The 25,083-nt window shown below is 44.0% G+C and overlaps 1 protein-coding gene across 1 annotated transcript; it reads left to right on the forward strand.

Moving 5' to 3' along the window:
- Window positions 1-18,931: 18,931 nt before the first annotated feature.
- On the forward strand, window positions 18,932-22,229 carry LOC125509914 (fasciclin-like arabinogalactan protein 2). Its single transcript, XM_048674949.2, has 2 exons — window positions 18,932-19,452; window positions 21,053-22,229. The coding sequence occupies exons 1-2, from the start codon at window positions 19,108-19,110 to the stop codon at window positions 21,956-21,958; spliced, it is 1,251 nt and encodes a 416-aa protein (XP_048530906.2). The 5' UTR covers window positions 18,932-19,107; the 3' UTR covers window positions 21,959-22,229.
- The last annotated feature ends 2,854 nt before the right edge of the window (window positions 22,230-25,083 follow it).

A 25,083-nucleotide genomic window follows, 5' to 3' on the forward strand; every position in this document is an offset into this window, starting at 1 on the left:
TGTTCTCCCTCCACCTCCGGCCGTGTTGTGTTCTCAACTTCTTCTACTTCACCTACGTGTGGTTTGCCACAAGGTAATGACATGGTGGGTAGTGGTGTTCATTGCAATGATAATAGTGGGCTCATTGTTGATAATCCTTCGTCACTTTCTTATTGCAATGCTTCATCTTTGGACTTTAGCACTTCGAGCACTCCAAATGTTTCACATTCTTGTGTTGATAGTCCTTGCATATCATGTAGAAATTGCTTGACTAATTCTCATGATGATATGATTGCTATATCTTGTTGCCATGATGAAAATGCATGTATTTCCTCGAGTTGTTGTGCTAAAAATGTAGAGGAAACCCAACACTCCATGGAACAAGATGTGGTCTTGGATGGTGCTTCAAGGGATCCTAAATCATCATCTAATGCATTTTGCCTTATGGCCAAGGCTTCAAAGGTATCTCCCACTTTGAATCCCAATATATCTTGTGATGATATTGATGATGGCAATAGTGATGATGATGTTGATTATGATGAAGAGAATGATGATGTTGCCTCCTTAAAAATTAAGGGGGAAATGATTTTTAAAGCTCTTCTTAAGAATAAAATTGCTCGTTCCAACTTCATGGAAATCATGTCTATTGCTACTAAGGGCAAGAAATATATTGATGAGTTGGAATCTCATCTTGAGGAGCATGAGGTCACCATTGATAAAATGGAAGGTCGTGAGCGTGATTACACTAATGAGATTGCGGACCTCTCTCAAGCTCTTGAACTTGAACAAACCACCAAGGAATCTCTTGAGGAGACTTTTGCTCTAGAATTATCTCGAGTGAGGGAATCTCGTGATAGAGCTCTTGTGGTGGCCAATGATTTTGAAACTAAAAATGCTAAGCTTGAAGTTGCTCATACTAGACTCCTTGAGGATTTTGAGCACCTCGAAAATGGCTCAAGGGTCATTAAGGGTGAGCTCATCAAACTCACCGAGTCTCATGCTCAACTTGAAGCTTCTTATTTAAAAGAGCTTTCCAAGTTGTCCTCTCCTCTTGTTGTTAATGATGATGCTTGTGCTACTAACTCTATTACTTGTGAAGCATCCATTTTGAAGGAGAATGTTGAGCTACGGGCTCAACTTGAGTTGCTATCTAGCAATTATGGGAAATTGGAAGAAAGTCATGAAAAGCTCTCAAGCTCTCATGATGATCTTCTAGTATCCCACAATGTGCTAAAGATAGCTCATGAGGCCATGATTGCTAAGGTAACATCTAGTGAGCCTCATGTGGATACTAGCACTACTTCTAGTCAAAATGCTATGTTGCCATGTGCTAGTCCTTGTAATTCATCTACTCACAATGTTGGTACATCTTGTGATGAATTTCTTTCCTTGCCATTTTGCTCTAACAATGAAGCTTATACTTCCTCTAGTACTTGTGTTGAGACTAACCATGTAGAGGAAATCAAAGAGCTCAAGGCCCAAGTCACTTCTTTGAAGAAAGACTTGGAAAAGAGTCATGAAGGGAAATTCACACTCAACAATATCTTGAGTGTGCAAAAATCCCCCAATGACAAAGGTGGACTTGGATTCAACTCCAAGAAGAAGAAGAAGTCCAAGATGAACAAAAAGAAGGGCCAAGAACAAGTCAAGAATTCGGCCAAGATTGATTGCTTCAAGTGCAAAGTAGAAGGGCATCATGTTAGATCTTGCCCATTGAAGAAGAAGGCCATTAGTGACAAGCAACAAGGGAAGCGGCCACAAGTTTGATCTCATGCTCAACCACAAGTTGAAGAAAGTCCTCTTCCCAAGAATCCTCAAGCTAATGCTTCTCAAGTTGAGAAATCAAGTGAGAAGAAAGTGAAGAGTAGACGTTGCTACTTATGTCGTGAGAAAGGCCACCTCGCCTCTTCATGCACTAGTGGTAACTTATCCAACCCAATTATTATTGATGATATCTATTCTCTTGGGAAGGATAAGGTTGGCAATGTGTTTGCCAAAGTTGTTGGTACTTAAAGTGGTGTCAAGAAGAGAACCATTTGGGTAGCCAAGCCTATTGTGACTAGCCTCTTAGGACCCAACTTGGTTGGGGACCAACAAGCTCAAACTTGATCAATAGGTGTTGTTGGAGGGCATTGGAGACTTGGCTACTTTATGAAGAATTAAGGGGACTTCATCATTCTAATTGTCTCAAGCCAAGTTATTCAAATTATCAAGTTTCTATCTTATATCCAATGTTTCTCCATGCGGTAACTCGTGCTTAAAGTGTTTACATTGATAGTTACTTACCCCTTTGCATGTTTGGTTTTGTTCTTTGCATGTGTTTGTATATGTTGTGCTTCCAACTTGATTATCTTGAGCAATCAAGTATGTGTGTGTTGGTTTGCACATCATGTACGTGTGTGTCATGCATTGAGACTTTTGCATCTTGTTCTTTTCTTAGTTGGCTCTTGTGAGAGATTAATGGAATATCCCATTATGGGGGAGTGATGTGCTTTGTGCACCTCACAATCCTATATATGTGTGTACATGAGTAATACCATCTAGTATTGATATTTCAAGATTATCTAGTCGCTATGTGGTATGTCTTCTCATGAGAAATTCAAATTCTATATTGTCCATTAATTATCTCGTGTTGGATCGTTATTTTTCCTCTTGTTTATCTTTAATTGGTATCACATTATGGGGGAGTAATATGCTATGTGTATATTACTAGCCTAGAAAATGTGTACATTTGAGATATTGTCACCTAGAATTGATATTGTAAATTATCTTGTTCCTAGGTGGCATGTTAGCTCTACAAGTTGCAATTTGCTTTTTGTTTGGTGTGAAGATGATGTCGGATATCCTTGTTATCTACCACCGGGAATTATTTCCAAATACTTCTTGTCTTTTGACAATTGGTACTCACTTATGTGTGGTAGAAATTATTGATCATCTTTACATTGGCCTTTGCTTTTATTTGCTTTATCTCTTGCCTAGGATTGTGTCAACTCCCATTGTATTCCATACCACTTGTGGATCTTGTTAATTTCTTGACCTTGCCTAGTGTTTTCTAGATATAGTGAAAGTGGTGATCCCACCTCGTGCATTTCGTATTCAAATGCAAATTCTCTATAATGCACTAGTCTTGGGGGAGCTATCATATTCTCTATAAAACACTCATCTTGTGATCCTTATCAAGTGTGTGTTTGTGGAAGGCAAGCCGTTTCTTTTTGGTGCTTTGTGCCATCATGAAACTTTGTAGAGGGCTTGGTTTGTTTGGAACCATTCTCTCTTTTGGGAGTTTGACATCTTTCTTTTTGAGTGTATCAATGGATATCTCATTCCTTGATGTATCTTTTATGGATATCCTCCAAGTGATGATTTATTCATTTGGTATCTTTTCTTCTCTTGGTATTTATTTGTCTTTTGGTCTCGGTTCTTGAAAGTCTTGAGCATGCATATTTACTTCTTGTAGTTTCTTTGGCATGTTTTCTTTCTTTGACCCAATATATAGGGGGAACTCCACCAAGTCTCAAATTGTATGAGATGTGCATGAAATTCATTTTCATATCTATATGCACATATTTATGTGGAGTTTGTCCTATGTGTTGTTGGTTCTCTAACTCTTTGGTCCCAATGAGTTTGGGTACCATTTTGTTTGTGTTGTTGTTCTAGGAACAAGTGGAGATGCATTGGATGCTCGGCTCACTCACAAGGAAGGTGTTGTCACCATGTGCTTATTGGAGTCAAGCTAGGATGATCAATGAACTACTTTGTACCTTCAATTGGTATCTACTACATCCTTCCAATGTTATCTCGGTAACAAGTATCTTCATATACTTCATGCACACATTTCTTGCATCAACCTTGTGTAGGTTGTACCATGGCATGTTATCCATTCTTTCTTGTGATACTTGTTTCCTTTCTCAAAGCATCCCAACAATGATGTCTTATTGCTAGTTGTGATGTCTTTGATGTTCGTGTGGTTGGAATTCATTTATATACAATAATACCATATCTAGCCATGTGCTATGCTCTCAAGCAAATATCTTATTAGTATATGTATGACTTCCTTTTGGATATCTTGTTCATTCGTGTTGTAACTATTTTGGGTGTACATCCTTCTTTGTAGATATATATATATCATGATTTCGTCTACCTAGAATCTTATACACTTGAGAGAAGTTGCATATCTAGATGATATCCTTTCTTTCATGTCCACCTTGTCTTTCTTATGTTATTTCTTTGGTGGCTCCGTGAAAGCTTTTGCCTTGAGTGCATGTCTTCTATCGTTGCATCTTGATGCGCTCTTGTGTGGTGAAGATTATTTTCCTCATGCTTATCTTTACGAGGTTTTTGCCATCTTAATTGGCATCCCTCGTCTTGATGCGCCTTTCATCTTCTATCTTCACCGCGGGTTGTCACAAGCATAGGTTCTCTATATGCTTATTAGTAAGCTTGTGAACCCATTTGCTAGTTGTGTGTGGGAATCATAGGCCTTGCACCGTGTTCCTCATTCTTTGAAGACTTTATTGATGCTTAATGCTCTTCTGTACATTAGTATTCTCAAGTGCATTGCCTTGACTCACACACATCTTTTTGGTTGAGCCCACTCTTAAGTTGCCTCTCTTACTTGTTGCTCAACCATGTGTTTGTTGAAAGTACTAGGCTTAGTTTCCTATATGCTCGCTTGCACTTGTTGTAAGTTTCTATTGATTTTGGGGGGAGCTATGATTCTATTTTGTGCACTTTGTATCCAAATACAAAAATTCTTGATGTGCACAAATCATGGGGAGCTTCTCTAGTTTCTTTAGAACACTGCTCCGCTCTTATCATAATATCCTTTATCCATGTGGCTCGTAGGATCACTGGCCTAGTTGGTTCAATTGGTATCTTTTGATAACCTGCTTCAATTGGTATCTTTTGATTGCTTGATTGCTTGTTTCTCTCTTTGATTATGTCTTTGTGGCATATCTTCCTTTTGCAATCTTTGGGCCTCAATATAGTTTGTCTTCCTCCAAGTATTTACCATTGGATATGTGTATTGCATTCCACTCTCTTGTTGAGAAATACACAATTTATGGAGGAACACATTTTATATTGGCCTTCTAAGCTTTTAGCCCATTTTGGCAATCGATGCCAATGGGGGAGAAGTTTCAGAGAGTTTTGTGGAGAAGTTTAGAGAGTTGTCTCTTCTGGCTTTAGTTTGTTCCTAAGCATACGCATCTCCTACGCATGCATTATTGGTTGTTGCATTGCATGGTGGTGCATAATTCCTTATATAAACTCTCTTGAAAGTGATTGTCATCAATTACCAAAATGGGGGAGATTGAAAGGACATGCGGTGCCCCCATGTATGGTTTTGGTAATTGATGACATTCTCTATGGACTAATGGTTGCATTGAGTCATATTTGAAGGATTTTTTCATAGGCATTTCTTGAAGTCCATGTGTTGGTTTCAAGGAGTTTATGGGTTGACCAAGGTGTTATTAAGGAATTATCCAAAGATTGGTCATGTGAGTGTTGAGCTTATTGCAAGCATGTCTTGAAGAAGAAGATTGTGTGATCATTCATGTTTACCTTCAAGACATCATCCAAACGAAGAGAGTTGGAAAGATTCAAGGTTGATCAAGACTAAGTCAAGAGTGAATCAAGTTGATCAACTCACAAAGAGTAGAAGATGTACCGAGAGGGATCAAGTGATCCCATGGTATGGTAAGCATTGTCCATTGCACTTTGTGTACTAACCCATGGTCTATGTGAGAGTCTATGTGGGGTTAGGTACGTGTCCATGGGCTTGCGTCAAGAGGATGATATCATACAACCCATGGGAAGGATGACATCAAGTGGTGGTCGTCATCAACATTGCCGTGTGCAAGTTCAAGTGAAGAATCACGAAGAGATCAAGTGCTTGAAGCTTGCCATCCATTGTGGTTTCAATGGACTTGTGAAGATGTCCCGAAGAGTGGCTCACCCATAGTGGAGTATGGGGAGCAATCATCTAGTCTCCATCAACCCAACGCAATCAGGAAAGGTGGTCCATCTTGAGGAGGACAAGATCGTCATCATGTAGCTCAAGTAGATCATGTGCAAGGCAAAGGTTTTCCCTTGATAGGTTTTCTATTTTACCGGTCTCATGGTGGTAGTTGGGAGACCGGGTTATAGGATCGATAGCTGTACTATCAAGGGGGGCTCTCAAGTGAGTAGCTTGATCGTATCGTTCGTCGAGAGCTCAAACCATTGCATCCTTGCATCATGTTTCTTGGTTCTTGTTTGGTTTTCTTTGTGAGTCTTAGAGCTTATGGTCATCTTGATAACAAGCTTGAGTTCATCGAAAACAGAGTTTGCATGCGTCTTCTATGATGTTTTCGGTGTTGGAGGTTTTACCGGTCTTATCCGAGGAAGGGTTCTCACCATTTTCTTTTGGGCCTTTTCTCATTTGCTTCTTATTGTTATTTCTATCAAGATTGTGTTATCCCTTGTCGCTAGCTTTCCAACAAACTTGGTTTCGTCGAATTCGGAGTCCGTTTGTAGAAGTTGTGTCAGTTTTGGTGTTCTGAAAAGAATGTAGTGGTACTACCATGGACAGGAGCGGATGTAATTTTTTACCACCGCTCTTGGGAGCGGTACTACCGCTTGGAGCAGTACTACCGCGGCTACTTCCGTGGCTACTTCCGCTCGGGACCAAAAACTCGTCACAAGTCCAGCGGTGGTAGGCACAGATATAATTTTTTAGTACCGCTCGCAAGCAGTAGTACCGCTACCCTTAGCAGTAGTACCGCTACCCCTAGCGGTAGTACCGTGAGGTCAAGCGGTACTACCGCTCCGATGGTTCTTCTGGATTTTTTGCCTCCTCGCTGTTGTGTTTCAAAGGGCTACTACCGTCCTAGCGGTAGTACCGCTCGGTGCGGGCTGTGAGCATAACGGTTGGATTTTTCCCCACCTATAAAAGGGGGTCTTCTTCCCAATGAACCTTATCCTTTGAGCTCGTGTTCTTCCCCCATTGTTGACCTTCTTCGAGCTTGCTAACTCTCAATCCCTCCATGGATTCTTGCTAGTTTTTGAGGGAAAAGAGAGAGGAGATCTAGATCCACGTTTCCACCAATCACTTTCTCCTCTAGGTGAGGGGAACCCCTTGGATCTAGATCTTGGAGTTCTTGGTGTTCTGCTTCTTGTTCTTCCTCTCATTTTCCTCCCTAGCATTAGTTGCTTCGGTGGGATTTGAGAGAGAAGGACTTGGGCACTCCGTGTGCCCTTGCCATTGCATTTGGTGCATCGGTTTGAGTTCTCCACGTGATACGTGGAAGTTACAAGTTGAGAAGCTTATTACTCTTGGGTGCTTGGTACCTTTGAGCTTGTTTCTCTTGGGTGCTTGGGCGCCCTAGATGGTTGGTGGTGTTCGGAGCTCAATCATTGTGGTGTAAAGCTCCAGGCAAGCGTCGGGGTCTCCAATTAGGTTGTGGAGATCGCCCCGAGCAATTTGACGGGTACCGGTGACTGCCCCCAAGGGTTGCCAAAGTGTACGGGTTCGGTGACCGCCCCCAAGGGTTGCCATTTGTACGGGTTCGATGACCGCCCTCAAGGGTCCCTTAGTGGAATCACGGCATCTTGCATTGTGCGAGGGCGTGAGGAGATTACGGTGGCCCTAGTGGCTTCTTGGGGAGCATTGTGCCTCCACACCGCTCCAAACGGAGATTAGCATCCGCAAGGGTGTGAACTTCGGGATACATCGTTGTCTCCGCGTGCCTTGGTTATCTCTTACCTGAGCCCTTTACTTATGCACTTTACTTTGTGATAGCCATATTGTTTCTTGTCATATATCTTGCTATCTCATAGTTGTTTATCTTGCTTAGTATAAGTTGTTGGTGCACATAGGTGAGCCTAGTTGTTGTAGGTTTTGTGTTTGACAAATTAACCTCTAGGTTTATTCCGCATTTTTTCAATCCTAAACCGTAATTATTTTAAAGCGCCTATTCAGCCCCCCCTCTAGGCGACATCCACGATCTTTCACATGGTCTAACTGTTGGGGAACGTAGTAATTTCAAAAATTTCCTACGCACACGCAAGATCATGGTGACGCACAGCAACGAGAGGGGAGAGTGTTTTCCACGTACCCTCGTAGACGGAAAGCGGAAGCGTTAGCACAACGCGGTTGATGTAGTCGTACGTCTTCACGATCTGACCGATCCAAGTACCGAACGCACGGCACCTCCGAGTTCAGCACACGTTCAGCTCGATGACGTCCCGCGAACTCCGATCCAGCAGAGCTTCATGGGAGAGTTCCGTCAGCACAATGGCGTGATGACGGTGATGATGTTGCTACCGATGCAGGGCTTCGTCTAAGCACCGCTACGATATGACCGAGGTGGAATATGGTGGAGGGGGGCACCGCACACGGCTGGGAGAGATCAACAGATCAACTTGTGTGTCTAGAGGTGCCCCCTGCCCCCGTATATAAAGGAGCAAGGGGGAGGCCGGCCGGCCCTCTATGGGCGCGCTAGGAGGAGGAGTCCTCCTCCTAGTAGGAGTAGGACTCCCCTTTCCTACTCCTATTAGGAGGAGGAAAGGAAGGAGGAGAAGGAGAAGGAAGGAGAGGGAGGAAAAGGAGGAAAGGGGGGCCGCCCCCCTAGTCCAATTCGGTTTGGGCTAGGGGGGCTGCGCGCCCTGCCTCCTCTCTTCCACCACTTGGCCCATGAGGCCCATTACTTCTTCCTCGTATTCCCGTAACTCCCCGGTACCCCCAAAAATACCTGAATCACTCGGAACCTTTCCGACGTCCGAATATAGTCGTCCGTCTTTACGTCTCGACCATTTAGAGACTCCTCGTCATGTCCCCGATCTCATCCGGGACTCCGAACTACCTTTGGTACATCAAATCACATAAACTCATAATACAACCGTCACCGAAACTTTAAGCATGCGAACCCTACGGGTTCGAGAACTATGTAGACATGACCGAGATACGTCTTCGGCCAATAACCAATAGCGGAACCTGGATGCTCATATTGGCTCCCACATATTCTACGAAGATCTTTATCGGTCAAACCGCGTAACAACATACGTTGTTCCCTTTGTCATCGGTATGTTACTTGCCCGAGATTCGATCGTCGCTATCTCAATACCTAGTTCAATCTCGTTACCGGCAAGTCTCTTTACTCATTCTGTAATACATCATCCCGCAACTAGCTCATTAGTTGCAATGCCTGCAAGGCTTTAAGTGATGTGCATTACCGAGAGGGCCCAGAGATACCTCTCCGACAATCGGAGTGACAAATCCTAATCTCGAAATACGTCAACCCAAGAAGTGCCTTTGGAGACACCTGTAGAGCACCTTTATAATCACCCAGTTACATTGTGACGTTTGGTAGCACACAAAGTGTTCCTCCGGTAAACGGGAGTTGCATAATCTCATAGTCATAGGAACATGTATAAGTCATGAAGAAAGCAATAGCAACAAACTAAACGATCAAGTGCTATGCTAACGGAATGGGTCAAGTCAATCACATCATTCTCTAATGATGTGACCCCGTTAATCAAATGACAACTCATGTCTATGGCTAGGAAACTTAACCATCTTTGATTCAACGAGCTAGTCAAGTAGAGGCATACTAGTGACACTCTGTTTGTCTATGTATTCACACATGTATTATGTTTCTGGTTAATACAATTCTAGCATGAATAATAAACATTTATCATGAAATAAGGAAATAAATAATAACTTTATTATTGCCTCTAGGGCATATTTCCTTCAGTCTCCCACTTGCACTAGAGTTAATAATCTAGTTCACATCACCATGTGATTTAACATCAATAGTTCACATCACCATGTGATTAACACCCACAGTTCACATCGTCATGTGACCAACACCCAAAGGGTTTACTAGATTCAATAATCTAGTTCACATTGCTATGTGATTAACGCCCAAAGAGTACTAAGGTGTGATCATGTTTTGCTTGTGAGAGAAATTTAGTCAACGGGTCTGCCACATTCAGATCCGTAAGTATTTTGCAAATTTCTATGTCAACAATGCTCTGCACTAAGCTACTCTAGCTAATTGCTCCCACTTTCAATATGTATCCAGATTGAGACTTTGAGTCATCTGGATCAGTGTCAAAACTTGCATCGATGTAACCTTTTATGACAAACCTTTTGTCACCTCCATAATCGAGAAACATATCCTTATTCCACTAAGGATAATTTTGACCAATGTCCAATGATCTACTCCTAGATCACTATTGTACTCCCTTGCCAAACTCAGGGCAGGGTATACAATAGGTCTGGTACACATCATGGCATACTTTATAGAACCTATGGTTGAGGCATAGGGATTGACTTTCATTCTCTCTCTATCTTCTGCCGTGGTCGGGTTTTGAGTCTTACTCAACTTCACACCTTTGTAACACAGGCAAGAACTCCTTCTTTGACTATTCCATTTTGAACTACTTCAAAATCTTGTCAAGGTATGTACTCATTGAAAAACTTATCAAGCGTCTTGATCTATCTCTATAGATCTTGATGCTCAATATGTAAGCAGCTTCACCGAGGTCTTTCTTTGAAAAACTCATTTCAAATATTCCTTTATGCTTTGCAGAATAAATCTACATTATCTCCGATCAATAATATGTCATTCACATATACTTATCAAAAATGTTGTAGTGCTCCCACTCACTTTGTTGTAAATACATGATTCACCACAAGTCTGTATAAAACTATATGCTTTGATCAACTTATCAAAGCGTGTATTCCAACTCTGAGATGCTTGCACCAGTCCATAGATGGATTGCTGGAGCTTGCATATTTTGTTAGTACCTTTAGGATCGACAAAACCTTCTGGTTGCATCATATACAACTCTTCTTTAATAAATCCTATTAAGGAATGCAGTTTTGTTTATCCATTTGCCAGATTTCATAAAATGTGGCAATAGCTAACATGATTCGGACAGACTTAAGCATAGATACGAGTGAGAAATTCTCATCGTGGTCAACACCTTGAACTTGTCGAAAACCATTTTGCGACAATTCTAGCGTTGTAGATAGTAACACTACTATCAGCGTCCGTCTTCCTCTTGAAGATCCATTTAATCTCAATGGCTCGCCGATATTTGGGCAAGTCAATCAAAGTCCATACTTTGTTCTTATACATGGATCTCATCTCAGATTTCATGGCCTCAAGCCATTTCGCGGAATCTGGGCTCATCATCGCTTGCTCATAGTTCGTAGGTTCGTCATGGTCAAGTAACATGACCTCCAGAACAGGATTACCGTACCACTCTGGTGCGGATCTCACTCTGGTTCACCTATGAGGTTCGGTAGTAACTTGATCTGAAGTTACATGATCATCATCATTAGCTTCCTCACTAATTGGTGTAGTAGTCACAGGAACAGATTTTTCTGTGATGAACTACTTTCCTATAAGGGAGCAGGTACAGTTACCTTATCAAGTTCTACTTTCCTCCCACTCACTTCTTTCGAGAGAAACTCCTTCTCTAGAAAGGATCCATTCTCAGCAATGAATATCTTGCCTTTGGATCTGTGATAGAAGGTGTACCCAACATTTTCTTTTGGGTATCCTATGAAGATTTACTTCTCCGATTTGGGTTCGAGCTTATCATGTTGAAACTTTTTCACATAAGCATCGCAGTCCCAAACTTTAAGAAACGACAGCTTAGGTTTCTCACCAAACCACAGTTCATACGGTGTCATCTCAACGGATTTAGATGGTGCCCTATTTAACGTGAATGTAGTTGTCTCTAATGCATAACCCCAAAACGATAGTGGTAATCGGTAAGAGACATCATATATCGCACCATATATAATAAAGCATGGTTACGACGTTCGGACACACCATTACACTGTGGTGTTCCAGGTGGCGTGAGTAGTGAAACTATTTCACATTGTTTTAACTGAAGGCCAAACTCGTAACTCAAATATTTTACTTCTGCGATCATATCGTAGAAACTTTTATTTTTGTTATGATGATTCTCCACTTCACTCTGAAATTCTTTGAACTTTTCAAATATTTCAGACTTGTGTTTCATCAAGTAGATATACCCATATCTGCTCAAATCATCTGTGAAGGTCAAAAAATAACGATACCTGCCGCGAGCCTCAACATTCATCGGACTGCATACATTAGTATGTATTATTTCCAATAAGTCAGTTGCTTGCTCCATTGTTCCGGAGAACGGAGTCTTAGTCATCTTGCCCATGAGGCACGGTTTGCAAGCATCAACTGATTCATAATCAAGTGATTCCAAAAGCCCATCAGCATGGATTTTCTTCATGCGCTTTACACCAATATGACCTAAACGGCAGTGCCACAAATAAGTTGCACTATCATTATTAACTTTGCATCTTTTGGCTTCAATATTATGAGAATGTGTATCACCACAATCGAGATCCAACAAACCATTTTCATTGGGTGTATGACCATAGAAGGTTTTATTCATGTAAACAGAACAACAATTTATTCTCTTACTTAAATTAATAACCGTATTGCAATAAACATGATCAAATCATATTCATGCTCAATGCAAACACCAAATAACACTTATTTAGGTTCAACACTAATCCCGAAACTATAGGGAGTGTGCGATGATGATCATATCAATCTTGGAACCACTTCCAACACACATCGTCACTTCACCCTTAACTAGTCTCTGTTCATTCTCCAACTCTCGTTTCGAGTTACTACTCTTAGCAACTGAACCAGTATCAAATACTGAGGGGTTGCTATGAACACTAGTAAAGTACACGTCAATAACATGTATATCAAATATACCTATATTCACTTTGCCATCCTTCTTATCAGCCAATTACTTGGGGTAGTTCCGCTTCTAGTGACCAATCCCTTTGCAGTAGAAGCACTTAGTCTCAGGCTTAGGTCCAGACTTGGGTTTCTTCACTTGAGCAGAAACTTGCTTGCCGTTCTTCTTGAAGTTCCCCTTCTTTCCTTTGCCACTTTTCTTGAAACTAGTGGTCTTGTCAACCATCAACACTTGATGTTTTTCTTGATTTCTACCTTCGTTGATTTCAGTATCACGAAGAGCTTGGGAATTTTTTTCGTTATCCCTTGCATATTATAGTTCATCACGAAGTTCTAGTAACTTGGTGATGGTGACTAGAGAATTCTATCAATCACTATTTTATCTAGAAGATTAACTCCCACTTGATTCAAGCGATTGTAGTACTCAGACAATCTGAGCACATGCTCACTGCTTGAGCTATTCTCCTCCATCTTTTAGCTATAGAACTTGTTGGAGACTTCATATCTCTCAACTCGAGTATTTGCTTGAAATATTAACTTCAACTCCTGGAACATCTCATATGATCCATGACGTTCAAAACGTCTTTGAAGTCCCGATTCTAAGTTGTTAAGCATGGTGCACTAAACTATCAAGTAGTCATCATATTGAGCTAGCAAAATGTTCATAACGTCTGCATCTGCTCCTGCAATAGGTCAGTCACCTAGCGGTGCATCAAGGACATAATTCTTCTGTGCAGCAATGAGGATAATCCTCAGATCACGGATCCAATCCGCATCATTGCTACTAACATTTTTTTCAACTTAGTTTTCTCTAGGAACATATAAAAATTAAACGGGGAGCAACATCGCGAGCTATTGATCTACAACATAGATATGCTAATACTACCAGGACTAAGTTCATGATAAATTAAAGTTCAATTAATCATATTACTTAAGAACTCCCACTTAGATAGACATCCCTCTAATCATCTAAGTGATCACGTGATCCAAATCAACTAAACCATAACCGATCATCACGTGAAATGGAGTAGTTTTCAATGGTGAACATCACTATGTTGATCATATCTACTATATGATTCACGCTCGACCTTTCGGTCTCAGTGTTCCGAGGCCATATCTGCATATGCTAGGCTCGTCAAGTTTAACCTGAGTATTCTGCGTGTGCAAAACTGGCTTGCACCCATTGTAGATGGACGTAGAGCTTATCACACCCGATCATCACGTGGTGTCTGGGCACGACGAACTTTGGCAACGGTGCATACTCAGGGAGAACACTTTTATCTTGAAATTTAATGAGAGATCATCTTATAATGCTACCATCATAACTAAGCAAAGTAAGATGTATAAAAGATAAACATCTCATGCAATCAAAATATGTGACATGATATGGCCATCATCATCTTGTGCCTTTGATCTCTATCTCCAAAGCATCGTCATGATCTCCATCATCACCGGCATGACACCATGATCTCCATCATCTTGATCTATATCAATGTGTCGTCACATGGTCGTCTCGCCAACTATTGCTCTTGCAACTATTGCTATCGCATAGCGATAAAGTAAAGCAATTATTTGGCGCTTGCATCTTATGCAATAGAGAGACAACCATAAGGCTTTTGCCAGTTGCCGATAACTTCAACAAAACATGATCATCTCATACAACAACTTATATTTCATCACGTCTTGACCATATCACATCACAACATGCCCTGCAAAAACAAGTTAGACGTCCTCTACTTTGTTGTTGCAAGTTTTACGTGGCTGCTACTGGGCTTAGCAAGAACCGTTCTTACCTACGCACCAAAACCACAACGATAGTTTGTCAAGTTGGTGCTGTTTTAACCTTCGCAAGGACCGGGCGTAGCCACACTCGGTTCAACTAAAGTTGGAGAAACTGACACCCGCCAGCCACCTGTGTGCAAAGCACGTCGGTAGAACCAGTCTCGCGTAAGCGTACGTGTAATGTCGGTCCGGGCCGCTTCATCCAACAATACCGCCGAACCAAAGTGTGACATGCTGGTAAGCACTATGACTTATATCGCCCACAACTCACTTGTGTTCTACTCATGCATATTACATCAACGCATAAAACCTGGCTCGGATGCCACTGTTGGGGAATGTAGTAATTTCAAAAATTTCTTACGCACACGCAAGATTATGGTGATGCACAGCAACGAGAGGGGAGAGTGTTGTCCATGTACCCTCGTAGACCGAAAGCGGAAGCGTTAGCACAACGCGGTTGATATAGTCGTACGTCTTCACGATCCGACCGATCCAAGTACCGAACGCACGGCACCTCCGAGTTCAGCACACGTTCAGCTCGATGACGTCCCGCGAACTCCGATCCAGCAGAGCTTCACGAGAGAGTTCCGTCAGCACAACAGCGTGATGACGGTGATGATGTTGCTACCGATGCAGGGCTTCGCCTAAGCACCGCTACGATATGACCAAGGTGGAATATGGTGGAGGGGGCACCGCACACGGCTGGGAGAGATCAACAGATCAACTTGTGTGTCTAGAGGTGCCCCCTGCCCCCGTATATAAAGGAGCAAGGGGGAGGTTGGCCGGCCCTCTATGGGCGTGCTAGGAGGAGGAGTCCTCCTCCTAGTAGGAGTAGGACTCCCCTTTCCTACTCCTACTAGGAGGAGGAAAGGAAGGAGGAGAAGGAGAAGGAAGGAGAGGGAGGAAAAGGAGGAAAGGGGGCCCGGCCCCCTAGTCCAATTCGGTTTGGGCTAGGGGGGCCGCGTGCCCTGCCTCCTCTCTTCCACCACTTGGCCCATGAGGCCCATTACTTCTTCCTCGTATTCCCGTAACTCCCCGGTACCCCCGAAAATACCCGAATCACTCGAAACCTTTCCGATGTCCGAATATAGTCGTCCAGTATATCGATCTTTACGTCTCGACCATTTAGAGACTCCTCGTCATGTCCTCGATCTCATCCGGGACTCCGAACTACCTTCGGTACATCAAATCACATAAACTCATAATACAATCGTCACCGAAACTTTAAGCGTGCAGACCCTACGGGTTCGAGAATTATGTAGACATGACCGAGATACGTCTCCGGCCAATAACCAATAGCGGAACCTGAATGCTCATATTGGCTCCCACATATTCTACGAAGATCTTTATTGGTCAAACCGCATAACAACATACGTTGTTCCCTTTGTCATCGGTATGTTACTTGCCCGAGATTCGATCGTGGTATCTCAATACCTAGTTCAATCTCGTTACCGGCAAGTTTCTTTACTCGTTCCGTAATACATCATCCCGCAACTAACTCATTAGTTGCAATGCTTGCAAGGCTTTAAGTGATGTGCATTACCGAGAGGGCCCAGAGATACCTCTCCGACAATCGGAGTGAAAAATCCTAATCTCGAAATACGGCAACCCAACAAGTACCTTTGGAGACACCTATAGAGCACCTTTATAATCACCCAGTTACGTTGTGACGTTTGGTAGCACACAAAGTGTTCCTCCGGTAAACGGGAGTTGCATAATCTTATAGTCATAGGAACATGTATAAGTCATGAAAAAAGCAATAGCAATAAACTAAACGATCAAGTGTTATGCTAACGGAATGGGTCAAGTCAATCACATCATTCTCTAACAAATAAAATTGCAATGGCCTAATTAAAATGTCGTGCTACTATGATTAACTACAATGGCCTAATTAAAACTAGCATGCTCTACAAAAACATATAAATTGTCATGTCCGAAGTAATAAAGTGCCATGGAACATACAACGAAACTACCAGGGCCAAATTAAGGAGAATGCGATGGAGTAAAAATAATAAAATATTGCCATGGCCTAAATTATAAAATGGCTATGCTACCTAAAATGAACTCAATGTTCTAATTAATACAGGTGCCATGCTACCCACAAAATGAAATTGCCATGGCCTAATTTATAAAAATGTGATGCTACCTATAATAAAGGTACACCTAATGAAAACTACCATAGACTACTTAAATAGAAAATGCCATGATCTTAAAATTACCATGGCCAAAATTAATAAAAATGCCATGGCACATACAATTAAACTACCATGGAAATAATAATAATAATAATAAATTGTCATGGGATTTTAATGAAAAATTACCATGATCTTTGATAATATAAATGTCTTTCTCTTAATAAAAAATTGTGATGCTCTTAATAATAAAAGTGTCGTGCTCTTAATAAAAATGCCATGCTATTTTTACAACAATGTGATGGCAATTAACAAAAATTGTCATGCCCTAATTTATAAAAAATGTGGCGCTATCTATAATAAAACTACCATGACCTAATTAAAACTACCATAGACTAATTAAATAGAAATACCATAATCTCATAATTACCATGGACAAAATAAAAAATTCCATGGTACATACAATGAAACTACCATGGGCCTAATTAACTATTTTGCCATGGAAAAATATAATAAAATTTGCCACGGCCTTTAATAAAAAATGCCATGATCTTTAATAATATAAATGCCATGCTCTTATTAAAACTATTGTCATGTTGTTAATAAATAAAAAGTGACAGGCTCTTAATAAAAAATGCCATGTCGTTTTTACAATAAAATACCATGGCAGTTGACAAAAATGACACGGTTTTTAGTACTCTTCCCTCTTAATTGTGTCATGGACTATAATTAACAATTTCAAAACATGGCAAAACTTCTATAGCAAAACTACCTATAAAAAATATGGCAAAAACAAATATAAAAAATTGCCTTGTTTTTAAGAAACAAAAAAAAAATCTGAATTTGAAAGGTGTTTCAGCAATCAAAAAGGATTGTGAAACAGGGTTTGTTAACTTGTTGCATCTTCCCAAGATATGACAAGAAAGCTTATCACCTATAAAAAACTAGTGAAAAAGCCAGTAGGTATCAAATTAACCGCGGTAGTTAGTTTATTTGATTCGAACAAAAACCGGACAAACTGGTGCAAAAGTTATGCGCGGACAGGAGCAGACATTTCCCTTGCTTAAATGTTGACAAAGTGCATCAGCAAAATACAAATGCAGAACTACATACAAAAGACATATAAAAACATGGTAGATCATAAACATTGCCATGACAATAAACATCAAAAATCTGCCAAAGGGCCATAGTAGTTTTCGTTGATTAGGACATGGAAAAATGTGTCTCAATTGTTAGATAAAGAGAAACAAGGCAATTATATTTTTTTGACCCATGGCAATTATCTCAAGAACAGTTCATGGGGGCCATGGCATCAACACTGCTACCATCGGACGGAAGCCGGGCGGCACCGACAACTCGATCTCCGGACACGTCCCCGTCGCTGTTGTCGAGTGAGGAAGCCGGCGGTGCCGCACGCCATGAACTGAGAAAGGGAATGGGGAACAAGCACGAATATAGCGCTCCAATGGGACCAGAGCAAACACCACATGGGCCATCGATCTCCGGAGGCCGGTGCACTTCCTAACCCGAATTGCCACTACGTTTTCATCTACTCGGCAAGTAGGTAGTGAATGGCATAAAGAGGGGAACCGGGGGCCACCGTGGCATCATCGTCGAGGAAATACTTGCTATGAAACCACAATTTCAAACTTGTTCTTTTCATTTTGAAAGTAGAAATACAAATCACGAGGCACATAGTCTTGCTAAACATGCTCTAGGTCTTGCCGTCAGAGGCCTTCTTTGGCTCCTACGACCTCCGGACCTACATTATTGCATCCTTATGAACACCAATCCTCGATCAATAAAGTTGGCATGTTTGAGTAAAAAAATCGGCTCATCCCGTTGCACCGCACCGCCGGTCGTCGGCGACGGCATGAGGCAATGCAGGAGGAGTACGACTACAAACATGACACGCGACTCGAGATGCGCCACCATTTACTCCCACGCGATGCACAGAAAGAGAGCAGTGGCAGGGCGAGGACAACCGGTGCAATGTCCAGCCGCTCCGAGAGCCTCATCATAATCCATCCATCGACCCCCAGCAAGCCAGGTCACGGCCACGTGTTGGAGGCCCCTCTCGCCCTTCCTTTTTCTTTCTTCAGCCCCATACTGTCCCTTCCCAACCTCACACGCCTCCCAGATTCGCGAGCGCCGGGTGCGCCCAGCACAACCGCCGCCCCGCGAGGGCATCCCCGTAATTACCCCGCAGCTCCAGGGGCACTCGCGCCACCGACTCCCGTCCCTGCCTGCCAGACCCCGCTGCCGCTACGCGCACACAGCTACTCCTACTACATAGCCCAGCCAGCACTGGGCCATCATTACACCATCACTCAGTGGTGCTCCGCTCTGCTCAGCTCAGCGCCCTCCACCAGTCCGCCCCACTCCATCCCGAGCTGAGCTGAGCCGCCACCAGCACTAGCGGCCAAGCTCTAGACGCCGGCTGCCTCACCGACGAGGAGAGGATAATGGAGGCGCTGCGGCGGACGTTGCTGGTGGCGCTGGCGGTGCTGGCCCTGGCGGCGGCGGCGGCGGAGGGGTACAACATCACCAAGATCCTGGCCGAGTACCCGGAGTACTCGCAGTTCAACAAGCTGCTGACGCAGACGCGGCTGGCGCAAGACATCAACAAGCGCCGCACCATCACCGTGCTCGTCGTGGCCAACGGCGACATGGGCGGCCTCGCCGGCGGGGGCCGCACGCTGCAGACCATCCGCCACATGCTCCAGATTCACGTCCTCGTCGACTACTACGGCGGCAAGAAGCTCCACCAGCTCGCCCACGGCGTCACCGCATGCTCCACCATGTTCCAGGTACCGTACCGTACCAAGTTATTGCCACCGACCACCCTCCTCCTCGCTCGCCGCCGGCCAGCTGCTAGTCCCTGCTCTTACTAGAAGAGTCGCCGGTAGATAGCTGCTAGTCTCGGGTCCGAGACGGAGACGCTGACATGTGGGGACACGCTATCCTCCTGTCGGTGAGCATGAAATTAAGGGAGTAACTTTGTCGGCACCGTCCATTAGACAGTTTTTTAAGCTTTGAACCTCAGCTTAGAGTCACTGTATTAGCATCGTTGGACTCTGGACAGTTCTACCTTTTCAGGTTTTAAAGCTGCACTTAGCTCTAACTAACTGATTGCATCTCCTCCTAAAAAACATTTTCTATTGTACTACTGTAGAAAGAAAAGATAAACGTCTATTCTTGAAATAGCAGTATTCATCGTATGCTGTTTTATCCTCAACATAAACACATCTTGAATCCATTTCCGGGCCATTTTCCCAGCTGCTCCTTTGATGTTTGCAGAAAAGCCGTAGCGCCGCTTCATTATTGTTCTTCCTTCTTCGTAATGCAGTAGCAGTTGGTGGTGGATGGGGTTCCGGATAGAATCATAGAATAGCGAAAGCTCCCATCCATGGTGCTGGATGCCCTGCCCAAGCCACTAATCAAAGTTTAAAGCTAGAGATATGGTACTCTACCAAGCAAATAGGGGCCACCCAAATGTGGAATTAATGGCGTCTTTGTACCACTATCAACAAATGACAATGTCGCTTCGCTGAAAAATACGACCCACTAACTAATTTTGGTTCGATACTGACATGACACACGTCGCTTTCGAGGCTAGGCCTGGCCGGCAATGGTTTTATGCACTGATGTGGGTGCACATGCACATGCCCGGCCAGTCTCTAAATTATTGGCCTGCGTGATTATGAAGCTGTCGAGTGAGTGTAGTGTAGCGTAGTGCACAACGGTCGCCGTGAGTCGTCAAGTGGCCTTTCTTTCTGCCGATTTTATGGTCAATCATCGACCCATCGAATCCCTCGGCTAGCGGGTCATTTGAAAATGATGGGAATTGGAACTCCCCAGGCTGGATCTCGCCGTTTTTAAACTAGTTTAAGCCTTGGAGTGATAGATAAGATTGCCTCTTTGTTTAGATTCTTGTAGTATGGAGTGTGTTGCCAACTTGCTGTCGAGTCAACAACCCACTGGTTAGTTGCTTCAATTTGTCTTTCTGATTGAGGCCAAAACAGTGTACTCCACGTTTGTAATAATTTCGGGATTACTGCACATTTGCCATGAAGATGGCCTACTAATTGGAGCAGTACTAGTGTACACATTTGTCACGGAATTCACTAACTCCAAAAGTAATTGGTTGCTATTAAGCGCCGAATTGAATGGGTCACCCTCAACGTGGACAATCCTTTCCTACTGGCTACTGTTTCTCTGTCTGAAAACATGGGCATGAAGTAGGTGAGCTTAATAATTTGGTTCGTGCAGCATCAGCTAGGAGTATCTACTGTACATGAATTCCCATCAATTCAGCTGCAAATGCTTAATTATGATCTTCTTGTTAGTACGAAACCTTTCTACTAGTTCGCCGCGATTAACTGAGATGGGTTAATGGTCGTGGTGCAGGAGTCCGGCGCGGCCCCCGGCATGTCCGGGTACGTGAACATCACGCAGCACCGGGGCGGCAAAGTGACGTTCACGGCGGAGGACGCGGAGGACAGCGCGCCCTCCTCCGCCTTCGTCAAGTCCGTCAAGGAGATCCCCTACGACCTGGCGGTGCTCCAGATCAGCAAGGTGCTGGCCTCGCCGGAGGCCGAGGCGCCCGTGGCGGCGCCGGCGCCCGTCAACATCACCGAGCTGCTCTCCAAGAAGTACTGCAAGAGCTTCGCCGGCCTGCTGGCCGCCAACGCCGACGCCTACAGCACCATCAACGCCACCAAGGACAACGGGCTCACCCTCTTCTGCCCCGTCGACTCCGCCGTTGCCTCCTTCATGCCCAAGTACAAGAACCTGACGGCCAAGGGCAGGACGGCCATCCTGCTCTACCACGCCGTGCCGGACTACTACTCGCTGCAGCTGCTCACCTCCAACAGCGGCAAGGTCAGCACGCTCGCCACCTCCAACGTCGCCAAGAAGGACTACAGCTTCGACGTCGAGAAGGACGGCGAGACCGCCGAGCTGGACACCAAGGTGAACTCGGCCTCGGTCACCTACACCATCAAGGACGACGACCCGCTCGCCGTCTACGCCATCTCCAAGTTCCTGCAGCCCAAGGAGCTGTACAAGATCGCCAAGGACATCGCCCCCGCGCCGGCGCCCGAGGCCCCCAAGAAGAAGAAGACCACCAAGAAGCCCTCCGCGGCCGCCTCGCCCTCGGACGACGACGACGACGATGACTCCGCCGCGGACTCGCCCGACGACTCCTCATCCGACGACGCCACCGCTGACAAGGACGGCGCCGCGCCGTCCGCGGTGGCCGGGTGGGTGACGGCCGCCGTGGCCGTGGCCTTGGCGCTGGCATTGGCAGCTTAATAAGGTGTGTGAACTAGTGTGTTTTTGTGCTGAGTTCTCCCAAAATTCGTGGCCCTTGTTATTTAGCGCGAAAAATAAGAAGGGCCATTTCATTCATATTTATTACCGCATGTCCTGAAGAAAAAGAAGGGAAAAGACAGGAATTTCCGGGGTTTTTGTTGTGATGATCATTTTGTAATGATAGTGGTCAATGGTACTGGAATGTGTGTTTGTGTTTATAATACTACATATGACAGACATCCTGGAGCTTAGAGTGATGTACAATTTTCTAGTTCTACCACTCTACTTTTGCCTTTTAAGCTGTTCGAATGCCGAACTTTCCCTAGCGACTCGTCAACTTTCATGGAGAAGTGGAGCTTCCCATGTGATCGATTGATTTAACTTTGCTTGTTCAGCTTGTAAAGGGCACGATGTTGTACCCCTTTGCTTCTACAAGGGCATCCTTAGGGTTTCTGGCGCCTCACGCTGGCACCACGGCCGGTCTACCTCATCTCTTATGGTTTAGGGCCATGCCACGGAGACGTGGGCGGGCTTCGGTTTTTAGGTGATTTTTTGAGTTTTATTAAGGTTTGTGTGACAGTGGCTCTGAAGATGAAATAAAGTTTTTCTCGTCTATTTCAGTGGTGCTTCTAACCTCATCAGAGGGTCTGCGAAAGTTTGTCTTCGGCTAATCTTATGGGAATCGGTCAGCGTTTGTCTTATGTGGATCCGATCTTCATTTGTCTTTATCTGTGTGTCTATAGGTTGGACCCATTTGATCTACGTGTCTCTTCGTCAGTGTCAACGACGATTGTTGTTCTGATGCATTGATCCTATATAGTCTTAGCATGATGACTTTCCTATTATCTACTATAATAAAGTTTGTGCGACTCCGTGAGGGAGGAGGGACAATGATAGCGGCGCGTTTTCGACTTGCTCCAATTCTTGTAGTCATCGCTAGGTAGTCTACAAACATTGGAGAATGCCTCCTCTTTCTAGCGACGACTACAAGTGTTGGAGCTCTTTGGAAATTAGCGCGAGGTCTACCTCCTTTTGCTTGACCTCCACTTTCTTGGCTCTTGACCGGTCATTGGCATCATTGAACTCGAGCTTCTTCTTTTGTATTTCAAAGAAGTTCTTCATTGCCTCCTCTTTCCACGCTTCCTTTCTTCTCTCTCTTTCCTCTTCTACTTGACACCTCCTTCTGAGTTATGAACCCTTTTAATATTTCTTGCAAGACGGGTGTTGAATCATCATGCTTTGAATTTAACTTGGAGTTGGTCTTCCCCCTCGGTCTCCTCTCACTTGGGTCGATGACCGATGACCACCCCACCTTTTTTGGGACGCATATTGGTCTTACCGCTTTCCACAATCTTTCTTTGTCATCCAACAATGAGTTAAGATTAATGGCCTGCCCCATGTTCGGCCTTGAAGGTAAAAAGCTTTGATGTGTTCGTTTTTTTGATAGCTTACCACATATTCCATGTGGTAAGATATCCAAAGCTTGAAACACCTACATATATAGATGAAACCAACAAGGTACATTCATATGTATGGAAGGATGATATATACTCATATGAACAAGGAAACAAAAAATATACCAAGTCCTTGATGCCAATGCCACTCACGGGATGGGCAACGACATGACCATAGGAGCCACAAAATTTGTTGCACTCCGCTTGGGTAAAGCTCCACCTCTTCTGAAGCGAGGCACTCTCAAATTTGTAGGGCTCAAACTTCCTATGTTCATGGAAGAATTGCTGGCCCTTGTTCGAAAATGTTCCACCTTTTTTGCTTGGTGTCAATTTTGGGGTCCTGTCCAATTTTCATCCAAGGCTCGCGCAACGCAACTTGTCCTCATCCTCCGTGTATGCTCCGGTCCTCATGCTTTAATTTGACGCCTCTTTTTATGAATTATGACCGGGCTATTTGAGCTACCTCATTCTCAAACAATGGTTCTTCCTCGATGCTGACACTCTATTGGCATTCGGTCTCTTGGCCACCATCCCCTTGGACACCCTCATTGATCATGTCGCAATGACATCATCTTAGTACCTCGGGTCGTCCGGCGTCAGGGCCGGCATTCCATCAAATAGGTCGCGGGCATCGGGAAAGTTGGCCGGGAAGACCACCCATGAGTGCTTCCTTTGCATCGCAGTGGACTCGCCGGCCACATGTGCGACATTGAGATCAAGGGGAGGCACCATGGGGATGATCGACACGAAATCAAAGATTTTTTACAAGGGGTCTCGAGGTAAGGTGGAGAAGCAGGACGTTGCTTGGTCATGTCCAGGAAGGTACCCATATGTCGGCAGTGATGTTGACATGGAGGGCGACTCCGAAAGCCTGGGCGGTCGGGCTGCCGCCGAGCCCGTGCTGGTCGCCACAATGGCGGATGCGAGAAAGGTTGGCTTGTGGACAATCCCTAGCATAAAGAAGGAGGTTTGCTCAGCCTTAGCGACGATGACCTCAGTGTCCGCAACGGTGGCCCGTGCCTGAGCGGTGACGACAATATCTTCTTTTGTCTTGACCCTTCGCTTCGCCGTCTCGGCCACTCTCTGCTCCGAGGTGAGCTCTTTCTTCCGCTTCACGGCGGCCACGACACGGGAAGACACGGCGAGGACTTCGGTAGGGGTGGGTGCCTCGGCCACAACTAAGGTGGGCATGGGGTTTGGAAGAGGAAAGGGCGGACGTGAGATTTGGGAGAGTGGAGATGGTGTGTCATGGGTCTACGATATGACAGGCAATGTTGCCAGTCAGTGTGTTAGCATCGGGTTAGTCGAGAATTGTAGGGCGTGACTTACTTAAGGGGAAAGAGCGGGTTTTCCATTGGGTTTTCTGGGTCTTTTTGTTTCTTTGTTTTCCCTTGTTTTTCATCGGGTTTTCTTCGTTCCTTTCTCCATTTCACCATTTTTCCCTTTCTTTCTTTCTTTTTCTTCGGTTTTCTTTATTACTTTTCACGATTCTCATTTCATTTTTTCTTTTCTTTCCCTTTTCTTTGTTTTGCTTCGGTTTGCTTTGTTTCTTTCTCGATTTTCAATGTTTTTTCTTTCTTTTATCTTCATTTTTCTTTGATTTTGTTTTATTTCTTTCTCATTTTCATCTGCTTTTCTTCTTGTTTTCCCTCATTTTTTTATTGTTTTTCT

This window comes from Triticum urartu, chromosome 5A (assembly GCF_056163025.1).
Source record: "Triticum urartu cultivar PI428250 chromosome 5A, HENAU_Tu73, whole genome shotgun sequence".
NCBI lineage: Eukaryota > Viridiplantae > Streptophyta > Magnoliopsida > Poales > Poaceae > Triticum > Triticum urartu.